Here is a 25,239-nt window from a genome sequence, read left to right as displayed (position 1 = left end):
AATAAAAAGAAAAACAGGAAAAGCAACACCCAAATCATAAAACTGCAATAAATACATGCTGTAGGTTTTTTTTTTATAGCCTCCTTAAACGTTACCAGGTTCATCACCAGGTTCATCACCAGTCGTAATACAGTCATTAAAATAATAAAAAGAAAACAAGAATCAGACAAGAAATAAAATGCAGCTGAACTTCAGAAACAAGAATTACATCACAACCTACATGATGAAAGAAGAATCATTTGTGACTAAAAGCATTTCTTTATTCTGATCGCGACTCATAGTAAAAAAAAAAACTCATCCAGATGTTACAAGTTTGAGCATCCGTTTGCTCAGTGGACTTAACAGTCGGTACCGTTCGTCTCTAACCTTTATACCTTTAGAAGGAAAACACACAAACACAACTAGATGTTTACGCTTAACGCAAACGTTTCCAGCATCTCCCAGATCAGACAATGGAGGTAGGACAGAACCTGAACCAACCCACACACGGTCCAAAGGCACATTCTCACATTCAGCAGAACCGCCGCTCACACCGCTTCATTCTGTGACCTCACACCTGTACGTGGCTCATCCATGTGCAACTGTATTAGCTCCAAACCTCTTCCTGCGAGCGCTCGTCACTCGCTGCTCCTCCAGCAGGGGGCGCTACAGGCGGTCTCCACTGGATGAGCCAGTCACAACTTCACCGTTCGGAAACATTCAGAGACTTACAGAATTTGCTTTAGAACCTCTGAGCGACGGCAAAGGACATCAAGGAAACAAGGGAAGTCGGGCCAGATGGAGGACACACTGGTTCTGACACTTCAACACAGGTGAGATGGAATAAGAACCACCAAGGGCGAGTTCCACAGCTGCTCACAAAGACGAGAAACCTCCCACTTCAAGGTCTGAAGCCCGTTCATGAATCAAGTTGCTATGGAAACGGTTACGTGTCCATGATGTCAAACCACATAAACGCCATCACCATCCGTAAACTATCATCATGAAAAGATAGAACCTGGTGAGAGAGGGGGAAGGCGGCGAGTTCACACTAACCAGAGATCCACTTGATCCAACAAAGAGGTGAAAGAACAACATTAAAATAATAAGAGGAAGAAAAGGAAAGATTTCAACCAGCCAATGAACGAGCGGCCGTCTCGTAACAGGGGAGTTCACCAGTAAGAGATTCACAGTGTGTGTGAGTGTGTGTGTGTGTGTTCACAATCATCATTTGCTTTAACAATCATTCCAGTACAAAGTTCACCTTCTCTACTTTAAAAACATCAACTTTCTCTTTTTTTAGAAACACTTTTCTCAAGTTTCTTAAAGTGCAGACTATCCGATCGACTACCTGAGTGTTAGTGCTGCTTCTACACCTGGCTGAGTGTGTGCGTGTGACAGGTGACGGACATCGAGACCACTCGTTCTGCTTTACAGTTACATGAGAGGAGGCGCGTCGGACCAGGCGCTGAGCTGTGCTCCAGGCTTCTCTCTTACAGACGGTGCAGTGCTTTGTGCGACGCTGCTGATGACACGGACCAACCCGAGCTCAGAGCTGTTCTCTGCTTCATCAACGCGACGGAACCAAACGGGACAATTTGACCCTGTCCAGTGCATCGGCTGCATCAGAAACGATGTGCCCTAAACTTCAGCAAACATGATGAAGCATGAAGCAAATGCACGGAGGTTGTGGATTCTTCTGGAGGAGGAGACGCAATAAACAAACCATTTAAAACTCTGACTGGATTTCACAAACGCATCATTAAGTGTCTGTGGAGGAGACGCTGGCTCAGCCCGAGTTCCCGTAGGACCTGTGTCTGTTTGTGCTTTCTTTTGTCCAGTTGTGTGGTTCTAGTAGGAAACACGTCGCACACGTGCAGCTGTGTGATTATGATCTGGAATGATTTTAGAAACCTACCAGCTACAAACAGCCTGTTAGTAACAGAAACACAGTGATATAATGATACAAAAGTCCTAGAGGCGCTAGCTCTAATTAACACTATCCACGTTAGAAATGCTGAGCTCAAATATTTCTTCATGGTTTTAACTTTTTTCCCCATTAAACATGTGATTTTTATAAATTCTTCATTTCACCGCAAAAGGTTTGCTTCATGTGTGAGGGACCTGCAGGGTGAGACTCGGAGGGAGCTCTGAAATGTCTACACGTCGTCGGCGGGCAGGTTGGGGATGCTGGACTTGGCCCGTGTGAAGAACGCCATCTTCTCCCTGAAACACAAGGATTCTACGTCTGAGACGCAGGACGTATTCAACTGCCACACGCTTGATGTGCGTTCGGCCGAGCTCTCACCTGAACGTCTGAACCTCAGGGACCTCCTTGCGGCTCTGGCCCCGGATCTTGTGGACGTCCTTGGCTGCCGCCCTCATCATCTTCTCCACCCGTTTCTCCTGCAACTGCTCCTGCTGAGTCTGAACAGGAGGACACGTGGCATCAGGTGCTGAAGGACCGGGACCAGCGTGAGCCGACGGGGCGGTCCTTCACCTGCTTCTCTGCCTGCTTGAGGAGGAGGCGGAAGCGCTCGTCCTCCTGGACCCAAGCGGGCAGCTCTCTCTGGCCCTGCTGACGCGCCTTCTCCAGCTGAGCCTTGAGCTCCCGCAGCACCTGCAGCTCCTGCGTCAGCCGCGCCTGCCGCGTGCGGGACACCTGCAGGTCCAACTCCAGGTCCAGGGAGGTCCGCAGTAAACCGTCCAGGCCTTTCACCTGCACCGGAGGCTAAAGGGTAGAGGAGCAAGGACGCCGTTGGAACAAACCCTGCAGGACGACCGATGAAATGGAAGTCTGCGCCTTCAGCCCATTGACGAAATCACACGATACGAGTTACGTAACGAACGACTCCGTGTCTTCAGGTTGAGGCGTTTACCTGAGCGTTCACAGTAACTCTCCAGTCTCCAGCTGCTCCTAAGCCTCAGGAGGCCACTGAGCAAAGCTCTGCTGCCTCGTTTTAAATTGATAGAAGCAGGAAAGTGTCAGAGCTGCATTAAACATTCAGATGCGTATTAAATATTAAAAATCACTTCACTGGGAGTCGTTCTGCGCCTTTAAGACTTAAAACATGCAAATAAGCTCTTTGTCTTTTCGGTCCCCATAGAGACAAAGAGACACCGATCCGTCTGCGGCATCGACGAGGCTTCAGCAGCGGCAGCATCCATTACATGTTAGCATAATATTATGAGAGGATATAAACAACTATTTATGATGTAATGATAGATATTTACTTACTAGATGTGCATTTTAAATGTTTTAAGGTCTTTATCACACGACACGGTCGCTATAGCAGAACCTGAGCCTCCTCAGTGGGATCCCCTGCTCTACTACTGATTATTCCTTCAAAGCAATCAGCCCCACCTGCTAATTATCTTCTAAAACCCCAAAGTCTGATGATGGTGTTGAGAAACACACAACACATCATGTTTGCTTCGTCAACCCTGGAGACATTATAGTCTTGAGTGAGTCGACGGCTGTGAAGTGGCTCGTACCTTCTTCATGCGCATGCTGCGTCTCTCGGAGGCATTTCTGACGAACGGAGACTTCTTGGAGAGGGTGGAGCTGTCGCTGTCACTGCGGTTGATCTGGAACAAAGAGAAGGTGTTATAAAAAACCAGACCTGAAGCTGTGTTCAGGTCTAGACGGCCTGGTTTCTGTTACCCGGCAGATGTACTGGCTCTGAGGCCCCGGGGAGAAGGTCTTGGAGCGGATGATGGTGTTCCCTCTCATAAAAGGGTTCTGCTGCCGAACGTCGGGCCGCCGCTCTTTGGGCCGAACAACAGAGCAGTGATGGGACGGCGGCAGGTTGTCCATGCTCGTCTCCTTGTTCACCTGGTTGTCATAACGACAAAGAGCCAAGCACAGCAGCATAAATGTTCAACTTCTAATCTAAAGCCAAACTAAACTTTTAAAACCTTTAAAGTTTAACTGAACAAAGAGTGTAGTTTAGATACAAAATGCCTTGTTTAACAGAAAAGCTCCATCTCAGAACCTCTTTCATGATGGAGTTTTCACTGCCTGACTGTAGCCGCACTGAACTGTCACTCTTAACTCATCCTCCATCAGTTGTACCTTCTCTGTGATAACTGCTGTTACAGGAGGAGGGGGTTCGCTGGCCTTCTCCTCCTCCGCTTCACATTGGCTACTGTCTGGATAAAACTCCTCGTCCTCCTGGAGAGGCCCCGCCCCCTCGACGCTGTCGGCATCAGCATAGATGTTGGCCTCCAGGGGGACGGCAAGCCTGAAAACCAACAAGATTCACTGACTTCAAGATTCACATGTTTTTAGAAGGTTCTGAGAAAAATACAGCTAAACAAACTGTTCAGATGTGAGACCCAAAACAAAGACCATGTTCATTCACTCACCATGAGTCTTCCTCAGGAGCCTCGACGCTGCCTGACACACAAGTCTGAAACAAACATTAAACCCTTCAGTACTGATCTGTAGCAGGCCAACGTAATAATAATTCCTGCTATGTCGATCACTCCTGACCTGCTCAGAGTCTGCTGCTCCACTCTCCTGGTTGATCTCAGCCATGCAGGTGTGACTCAGGAGGTTGTACCACTTGGTGCATCTCTCCTCCGAACAGCTGATGTCAGCCAGACTGATCTGAGCTCCTGCCTGGTAAGGGAAAAAAGATGGTAAAATACGCAGCTCACTAAACCTGCTTCACCTCCAATTAGCCCAACGTTATACTAAACTGTTTATATGATGTTTAAAGAGCAATAATTCAAACTCTGCTGACCAGGCACTGCTCGTGGCCCAACTTGCTGCTGCAGCAGACGTCCACCCTCAACGTCTTCTGCCGCAGAGCATTGTGGGATATCTGCATGCCGAACACCTCGTTGACCTCCACGGCGTCCTGAGGCAGGGAGCCGCGTGTCCGGAAGAGGCAGCAGGAGGCTTCCAGGCAGGGCAGCACCACCACGCGCACATGACTGCAGGACACAGGGCATCCATGAGGAGCACGACAGGGGCCGGGTTACGGGTTCGCGTCTCATAAGCTCACACTGGTTAACGAGGGAGAAGACGTACATTTTGTGGTCGGCCAGCAGACAGAGGGCGCTGCAGTTGGTCAGCTGCATGACGTAGATGGTGAAGCGCTGGTCTCTGGACTCGTAGCGAAAGCTGAGCTGCACCTGAGAGCAGCCCGGCGCCAGCCTCTCCTCGTAGGAGCCCGGGTGGAGGTCTGCAGGGAGGCCTGGCCTGGAGGAGGACGACGCTCAGAGTGGGCTTTTTGGCTAATTTATGTGAAACCAAAGCACGCGTGAATTTAGAAACAATTTGTACCTGCGCTCGGACGGTTCATAGACTCCACTATCGCCTGCTACAGACTCATCAGACACAGCAGAGGTCACACCGCTCTTCTTTGGACCTGCTCCCACTCCCCGCAGCTGTGGAGCTGAGTCTGAAGACAGAGGACAACAGAACCAGCCACAGGTGATAAATAAATGGATTAATGACACATCTGCCGCTGGCCACTTGGCCCAGATTTAGCTTCAAATCAGAACCTGGTCAACGTAGAAAGAAACGACGAGCGGCACAAAGACCTGCACCACCCTTTGAATGTGCAGCCGTCGTCTGAGAGCGTGTGCTGAGATGAACAACATTCAGATTTTCTGGTTCCTTTACTCTGTACCCACACTGTGGTAACATCAGCCCCGGCTGCAGAGAAGGAGAGTGAACCAGACACCAGACACCACGTCCACCTTTCACCCGTGGCTGCAACAGGAACCGGGCCCATTCACCTGGAGTGGGCTCGCAGCCCGGTTCACTGCAACGCTCTCAGACATTAAACGCATTGTGATTCTATCCACTGAGAATACCTCAGTGGTAAGTCTGCCGAGTCCAGGCCTCCTGAACCTTCCAGTCAGCACATTAAGCGTTTTCAGTTGCAATGGAAACCAGCAATAATGCCTTCATAATTAGTAACAGTACAAACAGGAAGCGCTCACAGCTCTGATCTTAACTGCCTGCCTCAGCTTCATACTCAAGCTATGAACACATAAATGCAAACATTTGCAACCGTGAGCTCTCACTGCACACACGTCTATATCCAGCAGCTGTAATCCAAGCCTTCCCCACCCTCACCTCCCACCAGCAGTCAGGTTTCACACACACTATTACGTTTCTCCTCACACACATTCCTGGTATCCTGCTCTTCTAATACAGACCACACACCACATACAGTGTTATATCATCGAACGCAGCCTTGTCTCACTCCACTACCAGACTCAGCTAATTGCAGGTAATTCATCACAGTTATTGGTCTGATGTTATTAGCTCAGAGCAGCGCTTCAGTCGTTCCAGCCCCCACAAGTCTCCGCGATGCAAAAATCGCTTTATTGCAGTGGAGATGTGACAAGATCGCTCTGAAATCAAGACTTTCAAAGACTCTGGCTTTTAGTTTAGTTTGCAGGAAAAAACAGTCAGCACCCAGCAGCAGTAAAAAGATGGAGGTTCATTACCAACACAGTTCTACTTGGTCATAGTTGAGACCCTCAAATTGTCATTTCTAGGGTAAAGGTTAACAGTTTTGAGAAGGATAAAGGAATAAAAGTTTCCTGTTCACCTTTGACCTCTTCGCTCAGTGTAGTGTTGAGGTTCTGCTTCTCCTCTAGCCCACCTGGACCCCCATGCTGCTCCTGAGTGGCTCGGCTCAGTTCCAGCTCAGCTAGTCTGTTATGGAGCTCCAGGTCAAGGTCCAGTCCACCAGAACCCGTCTGGCCCATAAACGTCTCACCAGACAGAAAGCTAGTGTCTGTGACAAGGGGTGAGCACGGTGGAGACAACGAGGACAGGGACGACCGCGGGGACAAGGAGCTCATAGAGCGAGGCGTTTCAGACAGTCTGAGGGCCTGGACCCGGGCCGACCCGGACTCCACTCCCACACCACCAGCTCCACTAACCCCTACGGTTTTGCCATCAGGCCTCCCAGAGTCTCCTCCTGCACAGCCTGTCACGACCTCATGTTCATGTATGGTGGTGATGGAGCTGGAGGGGCGATAGCCTCCCTGGCCGCCCTCCTGCAGGAGGCTGTCCAGCTTGTTCTGGAAGTCCGGGTCGGCCAGCTCGGGCTGCTCCAGGTAGATGTCGGTGAAGCTGAGTGAGGAGGTGGAGCCCAGGCTAGACGTAGTGGCCAGTGAGCCTCGGCTGGATGTCAGCGAACCTCGACTGCTGCCGGACGAACAGGACAAGGTGCTGGCCGACAAGCTGGACGAGACAGAGACAAAACAGTGAGGAGAAGCAGACGTGTCAGCAGGGTTCCCTGTGTCACCTCCTCATGTCATAGGTTAAACTGAGCAAGTCTGCCACTAAAGGACTTTGTTTAAATACATATATACTGTATATATACACACACATTATAATGTTGAATGGATAAATTATTAACACCCACAGCGAAGAAACGGTGGCTTGGACAAAGAAGAGCATCACCACTGCTGAGCAGAGCTAGCAGCAGAGCTAGCAGCAGAGCTAGCAGCAGAGCTAGCAGCAGCGCTAGCAGCAGCGCTAGCAGCAGCGCTAGCAGCAGCGCTAGCAGCCGCCCTGCAGGCAGAGACGCACGGCGTCCCATCTTCATGTCTCTACTTGTACAAAGCGGACACGGCTGGGTTTGTGCGTTCTTCTCAGCAGGACATGATGAGCATGTTGTCGGCCGGCGTATGAGGCGATGCTCAACCCTCTCACATCATCATGGATGATGCAGCTCTTACAGCAGCTTTGCGTCATCTCTTACAGATATCATTGTGAGGGTTTTCAACAATGTGAGCTGCAAAATTTGTTTTGCAATGAAATCAGTAAGATGATGAGAACAAAGAGGCTTTCATCCTCAGAAAACCTTTGCTATTATGTGTTCAATATTTTATTAAAACCAAATTTTTCAAGCTCCCCCTTTAAAGTTCTGATGTTTTAAATTGATTAAATCACTGATCATCAGTGAACCTGCAGAAGAAAATTCTCCTCATTTTTGGGCTGAGGAGAGTCAGACGAGAATGCACAGCTATATTTTATATATATATATATATATATATATATATATATATATATATATATATATATATATATATATATATATATATATATATATATATATATATATATATATATACCCAAGGTGTAGACTGTGCAATACATAACTGCAGGGTGTAAAATGCTGGCAGGCAAAGCATACATGGAACGCCATAACCAAGTGGCTGGCATAGTATACAGGAACATCTGCGCGGAGTATGGACTGGAAACCCCAAGGTCAAAGTGGGAAACACCTCCCAAGGTGGTAGAGAACGAGCGAGCCAAGATCCTGTGGGACTTCCAGATCCAGACTGACAGAATGGTAATGGCGAACCAACCAGACATTGTGGTGGTGGACAAAGAGCAGAGGAAAGCCGTAGTGGTGGATGTGGCAATACCAAGCGATGGCAACATCAGGAAAAAGGAACATGAGAAACTAGAGAAATACCAAGGGCTCAGAGAAGAACTGGAGAAGGCTTGGAAGGTGAAGGCCACAGTGGTGCCTGTGGTGATTGGAGCACTGGGGGCAGTGACCCCCAAACTGGAGGAGTGGCTACGACAGATCCCTGGAAAAACATCCGAAATCTCAGTCCAGAAAAGTGCAGTCCTAGGAACAGCAAGGATACTGCGCAGAACCCTCAAGCTCCCTGGCCTCTGGTAGAGGACCCGAGCTTGGAAAGTGGATGAGACCACCCGCGGAGGGTGAGAATAGAGAGTGTATATAGACAGCGTGGATTAAAGCCCCGGTGCCTAAAGCTGATGGACAAACCTTTTGAGTTGCGTGTGTAGCGACGTCGCCAGTCGAACCATCTCCTCCAGCTCTCTGACCAGCTTGTTCCTCTTGCAGTGGAGTCGCAGCCTGAAGTGACAAAACAAAAGTCACTTTTATTATGTTAAGTTAAGTGACCGGACCGAGTCTCTTATTTAAACTGAGGGGATGAACTCGGCCAACGCTGCGGGTGAGACAGAACAAAGGTCCGCTAACATGATACTACGCCTGCGAAGCGGCAGCACGTCTTGTGCTTTGTGTTGAGGTGACACTGCTCACGTGTCAGAATTAGTTTTGTTTGGAGGAAATCGGCAGAAGCAGATGAACAGCGGAGTTCTTTGATCGGGTGCAGGCGGCTGCTGGTGCGTGTGCTCGTATTACTCTGGCTGTTTGACTCATTCTCAGAGGCTCGTGCCGTGGGGACGCTGAGCATCAATGTCACAATCAGAAGATGAAAAGATGAAATTAGGCGTCTTGTATTTGTTTAAATCCCAGTAAACTGCTACAAAGCTTGTTCAGCATTTCGGTCTCATAGGCTCATGTTTCTTAAAGTTAGTTTGCTTAAAGCTGCTGCTTGTAGCAAAACATAACTTCATATGTGAACCTGGAGCTCTGAGGCATCTTCAGCTCTACTCAATATTAAATGATGCTGGGTCTAAGGGGCCTGGTTTATGAGACTGTCATGTGAGGTTGAGTTGGAGCCTAGGCTTTGGATGGTTGGGAGGCGGTGACACGTCTCGCTGCTCCTTTCCACCGTAGTGCTCGTTATTTCCTGCAGCTCTGAGCTGCTGCCAGTCTCGCCGTCAGGTTTGGGCCTAATTATCCGACTGCTCGCTTTTAGACTGTCTTTTTGGAAAGTTACATTTGGCTTAAATGTGTATCTATTCTAGAATAAAATATAAATAAACAGCAACATGCAAGTAGAAAATGACTTTGTCTCATCACAACTTTGTGTTCCAACCTCCACCCAAGTGGACGCACCACTGGCCAGACTACACAAAAACATCTGCATGGCTGAGCAGGGCAAGACTTTGTTAAACCCAAGGCTCCTGACTCCAAGTCAGTGAATTTGACATTTGGAAGCTGAGTGCCTATCATTGTGTCGGTGTGTGTACGGGTGCATAGCTGGACTACAGGAGGATTCTTTTGTAACCGGGCTGCAGAGAGATTCTCAGGTTACAGGAACAAGAGATGGGATACAAAGACAGACTGAGCTCAGGTAGAGTCTGACCTGAACCCAAAACAACAAGAGCCCTGTCAGAGACGGAACGAGAGAAAGACGGGGGGGGGGAGGAGGAAGGTGGGAGGCAGGAGGGGAACGGCTCAAGTTTGCTGCCTACTGCTATTAAGGGAAAGAGATAGAGCGCAGGAATTTAGGGGAACAAGAGCAGCAAAAGCCCTGAATCAGGATGAAAACCTATTTATATCTACAAATCAGTCTGAAATGTATCATATGAAATCCTTAACAAGGCACAGACAATCACTGTCATCAACCGACCAAAGTAACCTGGTTAAAGCGCTCACTCACAGGTGGTTTATAAGAAAAGACATCAGGCCAGTTCAAGAAGGACAATATTCTGCCGTCCCAAACAAAAAGTGAGCCAGAGGAGAACCGAGAGAAAGAAGTCTATTATATTTATCTCTAATAATCAGTCTTTAGAGGGACAAGGACGACTACAGTTACAGCCAGTCATCGTCCGTGGTAATTAGCTACTGGTGCAGCTGTGAAGGGATGTGGCTGGTAGCAATGCAAAGGAGCTAAAGCTGCATAAAGTCTCACTGATGAGTTATATGACAGCTGCTTTGTGTTCATACAGTCACTGCAGCTGCAGCACACCAGCGCTCACCTCTCCGTCAGGGCCTTGCTCTGGTTGTCTCTGGCCGCCTGCAGGTCCCGTTCCAGACGTTTCTTCTCAGACTCCAGCTTCTCTGCATCGTTGGGCTCCAGGCGTTGGCGCGGGCTGACGTACTGAAGCTCCTTCAGCAGCTCCTCCTTCTCGTTGATGAGGATGAGCCGGTCTCGCTCGGGGTCCAGCAGCCCGGGCCATGCCTCGCTGTCCAGTTTGGCAATCTGCACCTCGATGGTGGCGATCCTGAGAGTGGAAAGCAGAAGTGAGTGAGCACGGTCCAAATCTAGAGTACATGAAGAGAATGCATCTAGTCTGGATTTACCATCACACTAACTCAGCTGGGATTCAAGCCATCAATAATTAACTAAACTCCAAAGACAAATCTGCAGAATTAAACAATGCTGCTAGTAGCACCTTGCAATCTGTGAAGTTAATGTTTTGCTCAAATGCTAAACTCTCTGCTAATGACACAGGCTCGTGGGAGCCACAGTAAAGCACTGTCAATGTCCACAGTCAGAAGGACTCCTTCAATCAAGGTCTCTGTGTCCAAAGAGCAACCCAGCGTCTGCAGATCTTTAACGAACATTCAGGTTCTAGGAGACACACGTCTCCATAAATGAACAGACAAAGGAACATCTACCTTCTCTTGGCCTCTTCGTACTTCAGACTCAGACGAACCTTCTCTGCCAGTTTGTTGTTGCTAGTCATGAACTGATACAAAACAATACCATTAACACACACTTGAATAGTGGCCCAGGTGCAGATTAACAGGTCTGACTGTAGCATGTAACTTTGTGAGTCCTTTGCTAATGCTCTGGGAACTCACCTCAGCAGAGATGTCCGTTTGCGAGCCAGCGTCGGAGTAGAGCCGAGGGATGGACAGCTCCGAGTTGGCGAGCGAAGGACTACTGCCCCACAGCTCCTGCTGAGAGCCTGAGTCCAGCTGAAAGCCGTCCTTCAACACGGCCAGTTTCTGAAGGAGCAAAGCAGAAACAAGGAGATGAGTCACAACAAATCATCTGCACAGAGAAACTGGGACACTGCAGCAGAAACCAAACCGATGCGTTTAAAGACAGGACAATAAAACAGTGTCAGAATGTAAACTAGAAAAACAGCAGCAGCAGCAGCAGCATCGGCCGCCGCCGTGAGCTCGAGTGCAGTAATCATTTGATCTTAACAGCCGTGAGGAATATCTTTTATGGCCGTGCGGTTCATTTGACGCTCACCGCGGAATGCGTCTGATCTTCACATAAGATGGGTCAGAAAATGAAGGTGCTGCATCGGTTTGATGATGCAGCACCTTCAGCTTTTATGTTTCTTTCAGCATGGAGCCGTGAGCTGCCCGGTGCTTTGCAGCTAGTTGACACACAGTGAATCCAAACAGGATGTGCTCAGGGATCATCCCCTCAGTTGCAGCAGCTGCATCATTTTGTGACCTAGATTGACGTTACACGCACATTTGTAAATCATGGGTTTGAATCAAGGCCAGGACTTTGTCTCTGCGCTGCAATCATTTCATCTCCATTCCATCTAGAAGCGTAAAGGAAACGCTTCCACACATCAGGACCAAACACCGCCCATTCAAAAATCATTATTTAAAATCTTTGTCTGCTACAATATGATGCTCATCAAAGATTCTCCTTAAACAAGGTGACATCATTTTGGTCAAACCACTAATCAAACACAGCAAATCAAATAGCACGGTATTAGATAAGTTTTATTATATGTTGCCTAATTATATCAGCTCCTAACTACGACTGCTCTCTCTCCTCGTCTTCGTCTACATGACTTTGAACGATGAGTAGGTAAAACAGAGCTCAGTGGGACCAACACATGCTCATACCTGCTGCACACGCACCAACAGACTGAACTGGCAGCTGCAGACAGAAGACGGATGGAGGGGAGAGACAGGCAGGCAGAGAACACATTTCCTCCCTGTTCCTCTGAACCCATGAGCCAAATGAATCTGCAGCCAGAATTTCCTGATGTGTTTGTATGTATTGTCAACAATCACGCACTGTGATGTAATTATTCTACAGTTTCTGGGGGAGACGTGAGGCAGAACCTATTTGCTGCAACAATTAATCCTGACTCAGATATAGAGCGACAGCACTGAGCCAGTGATCCATTACATACAGACAGCACTTCTTAAAATCAGCTCATGTCCAACAATTTATCATCTTTTTCATCGGTTTGTGGGATGTTAGTTTATTTCATAGGTCATTGTTATTAGCATATTTGGGACGGTTACTGATAAACACCAACAAAGTCTGATACCACAGAGCTCAAAGTGACAATGTCTGATAAACAACAGAAGCATTTACCTGAAATATTAGAACTCAGACCAAAGCTGAAACATACTCCTGCCATCAGCCAGACTGTTTTTACTTTCTTCCAGAATCTCATCTGAAATCGATGGTGGAGCTTCCCCAGAGAGCGTCATCACAGCAGCCGAGACACGGCACTAAAACACCACCTGCCTCCTGCGGCATCAGCGCCTCTGAGCCACTAAATCTCTTTAAGTACATCTGGCTCTTTTTACCTCTCAGCAAAATAACGTGAGTTATCTGATGTCCTCAGACTTAAAGTGAGACTTCAGTGCTATAAAGAGGTTTTCAGGTACGTGGCACACCTTGTGATGTGCCTGAGTTCACTCTTATTCATGATGGTTCTAAACATCATGATGACACTTTGCTCTGATTTCTGACACATCACTGTTTCACAGTTTCTTTTGTTCATGCCTTCAGCAGATTCCTGTGTCTGGACTGGAAATACTGACATGATTAAAGTAAATTAAGTAGTTTTTAGTAGTTTTAAGCCACATAGTCATTAAACAAGTCATTCATTCTAGCACAGTGCTTTCATGGAGATAAAACAGCACTTAAAAACCTTGAGAATGTGAATGAGAGCTCGATGTGTCCTAACACTTAGAATATACTGGGCAACTTCTAGTGGATGAGTCCTAATAAAAAGGGAGAATGCAGGACACAAACCTACATTTGGATCTCGCAGTGTCCAGTGTTGGTTAATGCAGTATTGACTTGCTGCTGAAAAGCCTGGATGTTCTTATTATCGTACATTTGCCTTTAATTCCGTATGTGATGAACTACGTTTTACCTGCATGAGCTCCTGTTTCTCCTTCTCCCCAGAGCTGATGGCATCTCGGATAGAGCGGACCTCGCTGAGAATGGCCTGCGCCTCCTGCAGCTTGTAGCCACACGGGCTGTTGGACACCTTCTGGTCGATCCTGGAGGTCAGGAGGAGGGACAATCAGCGACAGAGAAGGAGAGACACATCAGCAGAATGTACGCAAGTGTTCATCCCACAGGAGGCAGCAGTCGAGTCAGAGTTGGTTCTGGAGGCCACAGATGAACATCTCTATAAAACAGATGCTGATGAACACCTGCGAGTTCACAAAGCCACTGGCCACCACTGAAAGTCAGCAGTTTACAGTTTTTCTGTCCACTTCAATATTTGGCTTAAAGGCCCCAGTGGAGACGTGTGAAACTGCATCTGAACTTGTCCAACACCTGAAAAAAGACATTTCCCCCAGTTCATGTGACGGAGCCATTGTTTTCTGCATAATATGACTTCAGAAATGTACAAAGCTCCGGTCCAGCTCCTCCCCGGCTGAGGTGACCTCCATCCAGACGAGGCGAGCTCACCTTCGGTGGTGTACACGTTGAGCTGGCCTCACACTAAGCTGGATAAATTTGAATATCCATCTTTTTCTCACCACACTAGACTCAAATCCACACTAAACCTTTAAACTGAGCTCGGCAACCAAAGCTTTGCAGATTAAACTGTAACATGACAACCTCGTGTTTTAGTCTGACAGGTGCCGACAGGTTCAGTCTTTAAACATGAGGAGGTTCACATCAACACTGAAGAAAATGATTCCTTATTTGACTGAATTGCTTCAGTTCATTCACTAAAGCATGAATTTAGTCCACATGCAGCATAAGCAGCAGATGTTTGTTCAGCTCTGAACCTTAAGGCACCGTTGCATCCTGCTCTTGTAAAACTGTGTAGGCTGTAGGGAGAGACAGAGATGGCGCTGCAGCAGCTATGCAGCTATGTAAAGCCTGTCAGGCAAATCATGCATGCATGAGAATAACAGGTCCTTCCACATTCTTCAGAGAGGGAACAGGGGGAGGAGGTTCTGACAGAGAGAGAGAGAGAAAACAAGGTACCGAAAGAATGAGGAAGTTAGGACCAGAGGGAGGAGGGAGAAGCAGCAATCCTACAAGTTCTCAAACATGGACCTTTGTAAAAACAGTGTTATGAACCTTTAAAAATGTTTTCTAGCAAATAGGAACTAAGTGTATGCTCACACTACTAACTAGTGTTTTATCACAAGCGCCTGATATACAGACACAAGGTCCTAGATACCAAAACACCAAACGTATATGTTTGATGACACCGGCCTCAAAGCGTCAAACACCAGGTGACGGATCTCAGAGTTAGCTCTTATTGTCCGAAGGAGCCGCTCAGACCGTCACTGCTCGAGTCCAGCTTTAGACCACTGGTCGTAGCGTAATGTTCAGAAACAACGACACAGGAATTCAGAAAAAGGAAAATATGAGGTTCCTGCTTTCCAGCGCTGTTAATCATCTGATGACCCCTCGTGTGGGTCCTAACCCCAGGGTAGGAAACCACTGGTCTGAAAAAAATGACTGTGTTTTCATCCCTGTTACAATAACTGAACTAAAGGAGCTCAGCCACAAACTGTGGTGCTCATAGTGTAGCTGCAGGTGGTGCAGAGTGTTATGGTCCCAGCAGAAAACGCTCTCCTGTGCTGGTATTTAGTGAAATCTTATCAGGAGCTGAGTGCGTTGCTGCATTCCAGTCTAAGCTTATTTGTAATTGTGCAGTTGGCGGTTGCTGAATGCCGTCTGATGACTGTAACAGGAGAGGAAAGTCACAGCGGAATGCGGTCCAGCCGCCCTTTAGTCCTCCTGACACTCTCCCTGGCAGCGTGAGGCCAACGCAGCCACATTCCTGATTGGCCCAACGCTGACCGACGGCGGAGCATTTGATGATTTACTAATCTCGTCGTGGTCTAAAGTGTTTCCCTTCAAATCACTTCGTCAGCTATTGTTCCACCTGTGTGTTTACAGAGGTGTTAGTGTTTAATGATCAGATGGAATGTGCGATAATGCCGAGCAATAACTGCAGCGATAAGAAGGCGTTTACTGCGAGTCGGTTTGTGCAACACTTTCACATTAAGGTTCAGGCTCTTGAATTTGGCCCGTTAAGCAGGTCAAATTCCAAGAACAACAACATAAAGTCTCGACTTCTCGTCTTTACTAAACAACAGGCTTCCTGTGATTCCTGATGACTTTGAGTAGTGTGAGGCAATGCCAACGCTCATGACAAAACCTAGGGACAGAGCTAAGAATCAAGCATCTTCGGCTTCTTGAATTGGATTGAAAATAATGAGCATGAATTAGTCATTTGAGGAAATAATGTTAAGATTACATCATTAATCAATAAATATCATTAATCAATAAATATTAAATGGCACTGCATTAACCACTGAGTTCTTACTGCACCAACCACCTCCAAAGATTATTAGTAAAGTCCATGAAGAGGACTAACAGCAGCCTAGAGCCTGAGGAGTCAGCCGTCAACAAATACCTTGCAGAAATTAGTCAGGGCGGATGAGGCACTGGAAAGTGTCCAGACAGTAAGAGTTCAAACTCCCCTCTGGCCAGAGGCAGTTGCACCAAAATGAATCACTTACTTTTTGAGCGTTTCAAAGCCTTGTTCTTTGTACTGCAGCTCCTGCTTCATACAGGCCAGGTCCCGCTTTAGTTTATTCACCTGAGACGGATACAGAGAAAAGCTGTTAGGTCTATCAAACCCAACACCAACCACTTCTCCCACAGCCAGTAGTGATGAGAAGTTTGGCTCTTCTCAGAGAACCGGCTCTTTTGGCTCAGCTCCTGAGCGGATCTTAATTCAGAATTTTTTTGTAGGCCTTTTTCTTTACCATAACTTCGCAAAAATTAATGGTTTGTGGAGTGGTTTTATGAGAGGCCTCATTTTGTGCATTTATTCTGTTACCAAACCATTCTTTTGGTTAATATTTGAATCAAACATTTTATTACGCAAAGCTGCAAATAACTCCACAGAACAGAACTAGAACCAAACTCAAATGGTAAATGGTCCACATTCTGGGAGTTCCTCTCACATTCACACACTGATGCCAGCAGCTGCCATGCAAGGCGCTAGCAAGGCGCTAGCAAGGCGCTAGCTTGAAACACCAGGAGCAACCTGGGGATCAGTGTCTTGCCCAAGGACACTTCAACATATCAATTATGGCAGCGAAAGGGGAATACCTGGGAGCGGGCTCTCACTCGATGCGACCCGGCTCTCGGTGATGTGTCCTGAGCAAAAGGATCGGCTCTAAAAGGCCAGATTCGACCAACTACAGGAAGAAGTGTTTCTGCTGGTGTGATGTGAGTGAACGAGACTCCTACCCGGCTTTTGGCTGTGGCGATTTCTGCTTTTAGGATGTCTGGGTCATACTTGCTTGAAGAGGATGATCGGGAATTTACTGCACATATAAAAAGAAAATAATGTTTTCCATTTGAAAAAAAGACTAAAAGGTAACTCAGACAATCCATCTTAAAATTAAAAGGTCCACACAGCACAACTCACAGCTCGTCTGTGACGTGGACTTGTCTCTCCACGCGTCGTTGAGCTGCCGATACTCCTGCTGCGCCAGACGCAGCCTCTGCTCCTTCACCTGGTAGATCTCCTTCTGGGCGCTGAGTGCATCCCGGGCCACAGACAGGTAGTCCCGCAGCATGGCCTCCTGCTCCCGCTGCCACTGGGCACGCGGGTCCTCCAGCTGGGTGCTCTCTGGGGAAGAGGTCGAGCAGCAGGGTCACCTGGATGCCAGCTGTTACGTTGTCCTGAGCTGCAGTGGAAGTGAGTGGACCGAGGCAGACGCACTTACTGGTGTTATGGTCGACATAGTAGGCGCCGACGACGGGATCGTACGCCTCCTCCCAACCAACCGGCAGCTCATCCCCGATGCAGTCGGCAAAAGTCAAAGGCTTCGTCTGCCTAAAAAAAATAAAAGGTGATCGATGCGATCCTGGGAGACAGAGATACCAAACAGTAGCTGTGTTTGTGCACAGCGGCATCACAGCGTTTTCAGGCCCATCATCACATGTTACGTAAATTAGCATTTTATTATATGGTAGCCACTACACTATCCACCTGCAGCCGATCATCACCCAAACCAGCTGACTCTAATTCTATGCACTTGATGATTTTCGGTGATGCTCATTCTGCGATTTAGCTTAATATATGTTTCTTTTGCCCCCGTGTCAGGTACGGACCACAATGAGCCCAGACTCCCAGCAGAAACCTGTGCTCGCTCCTGCTCAGCAAAGCGACGGAGGAGCTGTGCTCATTGTGTTCGTCTACAATCTGCTTGAGCGGGAGGAGGCAGAGTATGTGGGGGGGGGGGTGTTGGCGGGTGTTTCACTGAGTCCTCTATTCGTCTCTAAGAGGGGAAGAAGAAAAGGGGGGGCTGGCCACAATAGGAGGAAACCGACCCGTGGCATTCCACAAGCAGCGCTGACGCATCGCCTGGAGGTTTCTGGGGCAACCCGTGGTCCTGCAGCAGCCTCACACAGGCACAACTCTACACTCACTGCCTCCATTCATTCAGCAAATCTCACACCGTCATCACATCTGCTGTAACATGATTATTCACTTATTCTTCTGTGTTCCATAAACGTCATACCTTTACATGCATGGATGGTATTGAGGTTAAGCGTAAGTATCACGTGAGACTGGCCGGTACAGTGTAAGCTACGCAGAGCTTCATCTCTTAAAAGGACACCTGAGCGGAGGTTGCGATCATTCCAGTCGCTCCCATGTGCGTTGTTGTAATTCCCTTTAACAAGCGTGTGAACCACTCTCATCGATTTCATCATGAGACAACAAACAGCGGAGTAAAGAGCCAGACTCGTCCGCAGCTGCTTGTGTTTCATGACTGCTGATACACAAACGCAGAGCAGCAGTTCGCTGCTGAAGGGAGAAACTGAACTGGGTCCTTTTTCAGCCGATGAATAATGAACGGGGCGGGAGAAGACCCTCAGCGCCGCTCTAAATTTAGCTTGTGCCAACGGGTCCCAGAAAAAGCAGACTGGTTGGCTGCTCAGGTCCACATCCCATTATGTGCTCCTGTCTCTCCTCTACCCTCTAATCTGAGGACCTGAGCTCGTCAATCACGTGACCGTCGCTCATTTAACAGCCACTTGTGACGTTTCTCACATAGCTTCGGCCGAGCCCCCACACACCGAACAGGCAGCACCTGCATTTCAAGTACATTTTTCTACATAATAAACTTGTGTCTGTTGCTAAAGGAAGGTTTTGTCAGCAGACAACTGAGACATCGCGTTTGGGATCAACCGCCACCATGAAGACAATGCACCAGTGGATTAATCCCATTCCAAGTGTTTCATCATACAAACACAGAAGGTTAGTTCACAGCAGGGTTATCGTCATAAAAGGTTAGTCACAGACCAGAGCTGAAAACTGTGGTTCGCATAAGTACTAACATGACTAATTAATACATTAGAGTTCATAGATTGTGTCACATGGTGGTCTGTGTGTTTTAAGAAGCTTATCCTCGACTAGTCCCTCTAGTCCAACGCTGACCTGCAGGGTATTAATGACGGCCCCGTATCGGCCGCTACACTTGACATCACAGCAAATGGAGCACACACCTCCACGGCTTTTTACATAGCAAGGTAAACAGATAGGCCGGGCCTCTAACGCAAACTGACAAAGCATGTGGCCAAGTGCAAACACACAGAGGCGGCTGCATAGCTGAACGGTGAGTCAGCCAGCAGCCAGAGAGTGTTCATTCAGAGCGGCACACGCATTCCTGGCGTTGAGTTACGAGGGCCCAAACTACACTTCATAAAAGCTCAAGGTCCAGCTGGAAAACAATCACACAACACCTCCACTTCTCCAGGACCTATCTGACAAAGAACCCAAATAAAATGAGAATTTATCAGAAAAGCAAACAAGACACTGACTTCTGTTCCTGCACATTAGGCCTCTGGCAGCAGTGATGGTGCGCTATCTGCTAGATAAGAGTCCTTTCACCTGACAATATACATTCAGTGCGTCAATAAGTGCTGGATGCAAGATATCTCACTCTGGAGCCGATAAACACGGCCAGGCAGATGCCTTTTTCTGAGAACCATGGACTTACACACGTATATTAGAATTATTAATATGCTGAGTGAGCAAAGACTAAAGAACCTAGAACTAATAATTTTAGAAATGGCAGCACACACTCAACAGCTGCAGACAGACTGCGATGGGAGGGTTTAACAAGACTCTAGCAGGAAATTCAAAGTGGAATGGTCAATGAATTTGAAGTTGGTTCCCATTCAAAAGAACCTGTCTGCAATGAGCCGTGGTCTGAAACGTTTCGTTTAGAAAACATTGTGTGCTGATCTGAACTGTGGTCACACATTCAGTTTCCTGCAGGAACAGGTTAAGACAAGACTCAGGATGATAATGCACAAGCGGCCACACATACGACTGCTGCTTCCGCTGCGTCATAACGGTCCTGTGAGTCTCACCCAGGTCTGCAGCACTCGGCCTATAAACCGAGCTGCTCTAACGTGTAAATGTGAGGTTGAGTTTGTACCATGTCACCAACCCAGCGACCGTCTGAGTCCGACGGCCCAAAGAGAAGCAGCTACTTTTCCAATGTGCCGTTGTGTTCTAAATTAGAAGTACAGTGCAGCTGTGACTGATCCAGGCTGTTAACGGGTTGCAGGGCCTCACGCTGCACTTTGACCTCGTGCACCTTGGCAGGCAGTGAAAGGCGTTTCAGATGAATCGGCCTTTGGTGGGCGAGCCTGCGGCTGCTCCATCCTTCACGTTGTGTGTTTTAGGAATGTGTGCCTCGTTTTTTTCATTAGCTTTGTTTGGGGAATGTTGTTCCCTCTCACTTCACGGACTGGAGGTGCATAAAGCAACTAGAGGAGTTTCACCTTCATTGTACCTGAGCTGCAGGGTCAGAGCGAGTTCTCACCAACAGACTCATAACTAGTGCACATCTGTTTGCAGCAGTCGCACAACAAACACTTCTAAAAAGTATTTTTTGTCTGTTAATTCATTTACCTGGCAGAAATTAGGTTACATAGCAAAATTAGCAGACTTTAAGCTAACGATATACATTTACGCTTTACACAAAACTAACACAAACACATATTTGAATGCAGACAAACAGTATCTACAAGACGAGCCGGCGACGCGTCGATCACGCTCAGGTCTGACAGTTAATGCAGAGTAACAGGACTTCTGGCACCTTCTGTATTCACCATTATGAGTTCCCTGGTGACGAGCTGCTGCTGTTGTATTTTTGACCAGCCTGGTCTGTGTGTTATAGATCGCTTTCTGGTTTATTCTTCTCAACAGCTAAAATCCAAAGCTACCTGAAAACCAACCAATGGTCTGAGTACAACACGTCCGTCCCATGTCACGACTTCTCTGTAGTCTAACTTGAGGTGTTCATGCCACACATGTAAACCTGGTCACATCCTCAGATCCTGAACTAAACTCTCTTCATTGTAAGAAACACAAAACAGCCCAACTGCCTAGATATAAACGCAAAGTTGTGCATGATGATGAATGCAGCAAATATCATAGAGCTTTTAGAAGAATAACCTCTGCTCAGTTAAACTGTCCCTCTGTAAAATAGCAGAACAAATGTACGTAGACATGAGGTTCTGTGTTCACGCAGTCTCACAGAAAAGACAAAAACAAGCCCTAAGCCTCCAGAATTCCAGACATAAGCCATTAAAGGGATTTGCTATCAAAGTCTGAGGGGTTTTAAGTAACTAATGATGAAAAGCGAGTCAGCATGAAAGTCCCCCCCGGCCGTCGCTACAGGTGGGGTTGTGTTGTGTTGTGTTTTGTTGCCTGCTTGGTGATTTGGTGGTGTTGGACCCATTTCTATCGGACAGAGGGGAAAGGCACGCCTCCACACTCCATTTACTAATTAGAGGAATGCAAACGAGCAGGATGCTCCTGGGAGTGAGGCGGCGAAGCACAGCTCTGGCTTTCAGCTTCCACGTCTACCTGGAGCAGAGACGAGACAGAGCGTGTTCTGTGCAGCATCTCCTTCAGTGGAGACGAGCAGTGTGTCGAATGCACTGGCACATTCACAAACCCCTCAAATCTTTGTTTAATGCAACATAATGCTGAATATTTTCATTTTAAATACTGCATGAATAAAAAGGTTTGTTGTTTCTCATTAACGCTGACAGAGATGCTGACTTGTAGCTGAATGGTGACGTCTAATGTAACAGGGAAGGCACAAAGTATATTTTAATTTATTGAGGTTATTTCAACAGACATTTTCAAATCTTAAGAGTCAGCCATGATTTTACACATGCCCAAAACAACCTAAAAATAAATATTAGTAGTGAGCATCGCTGAGACGTTTTCACCCACCAAAGCATGAAAGCAATCTGAACTATTTATCACCCCAAGAAGTCGTGATTCAGTTTGTCGCCTCGCTGCAGCAGAGTCCAACTCAGCCTCAAGGTCGGAGTCTGTGTTTTAATGAAAAATTAGCTGCAGCTGCGTGACTAAGAGGCTGATGCAGCCACGTGTGCTGCTCCTGCCAACAAGGTTTTCTCTCGGCGCCTCCCACGTCACCCGGTCCCACGCTCCACATTATCACCGGGTGTAAACATGCTGCTGGTTCATCCAGCATCAAGATCGCGACGAATCTCCCAGCAGCTGATCACATGTGGTTTTACTATTGACACCAGCGCATAACACGTCACAGCTCTGAGCCCGTACCACTGTCTGATCACTGGGACGAGACAAAGCGACGGCCCTCAGGTGCAGCACCTACCTGCACACACACACACCTGCTGTGAGCTGGAATCAGCTCAGTGTGTGTGTGTGTGTGTGTGTGTGTGTGGATCAGCTGACACTCCTACCTGTCTCTGGGGTCGATCCAGCTGGTGCACTGGTTAATGTGGTCAATGTAATAGACTTTGCCATCAAAGTCTCTGGCTTCCTCCCAACCTTCGGGTAGTGGCAACTCCTTCCTCGGCATGTCAGGCGAGTCTCCATGTAATTAAGTCCTCTCTATTCAAAATCACAACCAAGAGAAACCATCGCTTTTCTCTGTCATCATCTCCAGCACCACCGAAAAACAACGCAGTTACTTCACAAACTCCAGGAGTGACGCGGCTCCAATTAGGCCATAATAAGAATGATAATAATCCACAAGGAGATAAGCAGCGATGGTGAAGGGAGGCTGTGGTGGACGGACCGGCTCCAGCAGGCTGCCCCTGAAACTGGGTCGTTCCCAGACGTGAGCGCCTTTTTCCAACTTTCTCAGCTTTGGAAAAAGTTGGAGGCGCCAAGTAAACTGCGATTACCCCCAGGTCGGATAGCGCTGCTCTGGTGCTGTCGGTGCTGCTCGGGTTCGGTAGAAACAGGCAAGGCGAACTCAAAGCGTGAACAGCGGGGGCGGCGTGTCCGCGGTTCCGACGCCTCACGCCGGGCTCGCTGCTCCGTCCTCCCGTCGCCCACAGGCCACCATGTTAGCAGCGGTAACCGATGCTAGCCGCCAGCCGCGGGGACCGACACTCCGAACACCGCCGGGAGCGAGAAGAAGACACGAAGCCCGCGGCTGTTCGCGTCCACTAAATCCGCCGGAGCGCGTCCGTTACCGCCTTAAAAGACCCATTGAAAGACGGACGAGAGTGGCGGCGGCAAAGTATTCCCTCGGTCCCTGGGAGTTCGGCCGGTCGACGGCTGTCACCCAAACACACTCACTGCAGCGGTTCCGGCTGGCGTTTCAAAATAAAACTTGCGCTGGCAACTTGAGCCAGCAAAATAAGACTTCCGGTGTCTTTGGTCAAACGTAAATAGTTAATTTCTACATTTATAAACGTACATTTTGAGTCGCTAAAGAGGTGTGTAACATCAGTGTTCCTAATACAAACTCCAGAGACCAGGTGGGACACACACACACACACACACACACACACACACACACACACACACACACACACACACACACACACATTTTGTGATGTTTCATTTATAAAACACTCGCTATTTTTCCTGTACAATCACAGATGCTCCAGTTTTCAGTAGTGTGTAGTTTTATCACTGACAGTCGGAGACAATAACGTGTTTCTTTATTCTTTAAAGCCGCCGTTTGTTGTTTTTGTCTGACCATGTCGTTGGTTTATTGTTGATCAGTTCTTTTAGTTTAAATCTTTTGATTCATTTTTGTTCATTTTGGTGATTGGCCTGTTGTCTGATGCACACGCAGACCCACAGCGCCCCCTGCTGGATTCTTCCGTCCTGCTCATCCTGTGAGGAGCCACTGAGCGAAGTAAAGCGCAGAAGGTCCCCTGAGATCAGAGGATTGCTGTAATTTCATACGAATAAACACAATTCAGTTAAATTGAATTAATTAGTAATTAAGCCAGCTGTCGTTTTGCTGTCACTGACCAACTAGCTTTAAAGCCTTCATCATCTGCTCACGCTGCACATCAGCACAGGCGTCATGTTCGCTCTGTGATGAGGTGAGATACAGTCACAAGAAAACACAATGTCCCCTTTTGAAATGTCTGGCTTCCAGTGGGGACCACGCAGACGCAGATGCCTGTATTCATTCGTCTTACTCACATACAACCTCCTCTCCGGTTGTCTGCACCGATCACACTGCAGAATAAAAACAAGCAACTGAGCAAGCAACTTAAGAATGTCTTCTTAATGTCTTATTATCTGCAGAGTACATTTAACTATTTTAGGTGTTCACTAATTGTACATAAATCTTACAAACAAAACAAGACATTAAAATATAAATAATGTGCAAATACATAAATCAAAGCAGTTAGTGGTTAGTTGAGAGCATTTAAATCACCTGCTCCTCCATGAATTCTGAACCTGCTGAGACAAAGCGAACTCAACTACCACCTCCACCCGCAGATGGAGCTCCACCCCGAGAGAGCGGTGGAGAAGCCAGCGAGCGCGCGCACAAACACGCGCGTCGTCAAAAACAAAGAAAAAGCTCGACTTGTGTTTAAATTGACAGTGAAGCTGATCCAAATCTGCTGTTTCAGCTGATTCTCTACAAACAGTCACAAACTGACGGGCGCGAAGCTTCTGGTGCGTTCAAACATGTCGGAATTTTGATACTTTATCGCTCAAGCGGGGTGGCAAGCGACGCTTTTGCTGCGACAGTCTGTAATATTCCATAGCATTTAACAGTATCTTTACTAAACCATAATATTACTTCCATCTCCATCTGTCACATTTATAACAACACTTCTCTATCGCCTCTTTGGCTTCATCGCTGGAATAAATCCCGTATAAGACGATGAACAAAAGGGCATTTCTTGTTTTCCATTGTTGTTCTGCCTGATTAGCAGTAAATGCAGCTGAGTCTCAACGCTAGAAGTGTGCTTTCACGCGAGAAGGGGCGTTTACGAGCTGCTCTAAACGCAGCTTCTTTTTTTTGCTTCTTATCGAAACAAAAACACGCGGACGGCGCTGGGTCACACGCAGCGGATCCACGCAGCGAGGAGGAAGCAGCTGTCGGC

At 47.6% G+C, this 25,239-nt stretch overlaps 1 protein-coding gene across 1 annotated transcript; it reads right to left on the bottom strand.

Moving 5' to 3' along the window:
- Positions 1 to 106: 106 nt before the first annotated feature.
- wwc1 (WW and C2 domain containing 1) lies at positions 107 to 23,481 on the bottom strand. The gene is made up of 22 exons (XM_029173701.3): positions 22,612 to 23,481; positions 17,577 to 17,686; positions 17,276 to 17,479; positions 17,095 to 17,171; positions 16,356 to 16,435; positions 13,727 to 13,856; positions 11,436 to 11,582; positions 11,250 to 11,320; positions 10,607 to 10,852; positions 8,760 to 8,849; positions 6,555 to 7,195; positions 5,273 to 5,390; positions 5,018 to 5,188; positions 4,728 to 4,920; positions 4,475 to 4,603; positions 4,348 to 4,391; positions 4,055 to 4,223; positions 3,644 to 3,814; positions 3,475 to 3,567; positions 2,480 to 2,710; positions 2,288 to 2,406; positions 107 to 2,205 (listed from the first exon to the last, which is right to left on the bottom strand). The coding sequence occupies exons 1-22, from the start codon at positions 22,728 to 22,730 to the stop codon at positions 2,139 to 2,141; spliced, it is 3,420 nt and encodes a 1,139-aa protein (XP_029029534.1). The 5' UTR covers positions 22,731 to 23,481; the 3' UTR covers positions 107 to 2,138.
- Between the last annotated feature and the right edge of the window lie 1,758 nt (positions 23,482 to 25,239).

Source organism: Betta splendens, chromosome 14 (assembly GCF_900634795.4).
Source record: "Betta splendens chromosome 14, fBetSpl5.4, whole genome shotgun sequence".
Taxonomy (NCBI): Eukaryota; Metazoa; Chordata; class Actinopteri; order Anabantiformes; family Osphronemidae; genus Betta; species Betta splendens.
Note: the sequence above shows the minus strand (reverse complement) of the source record. Positions and strands in the feature narration are given on the sequence as shown.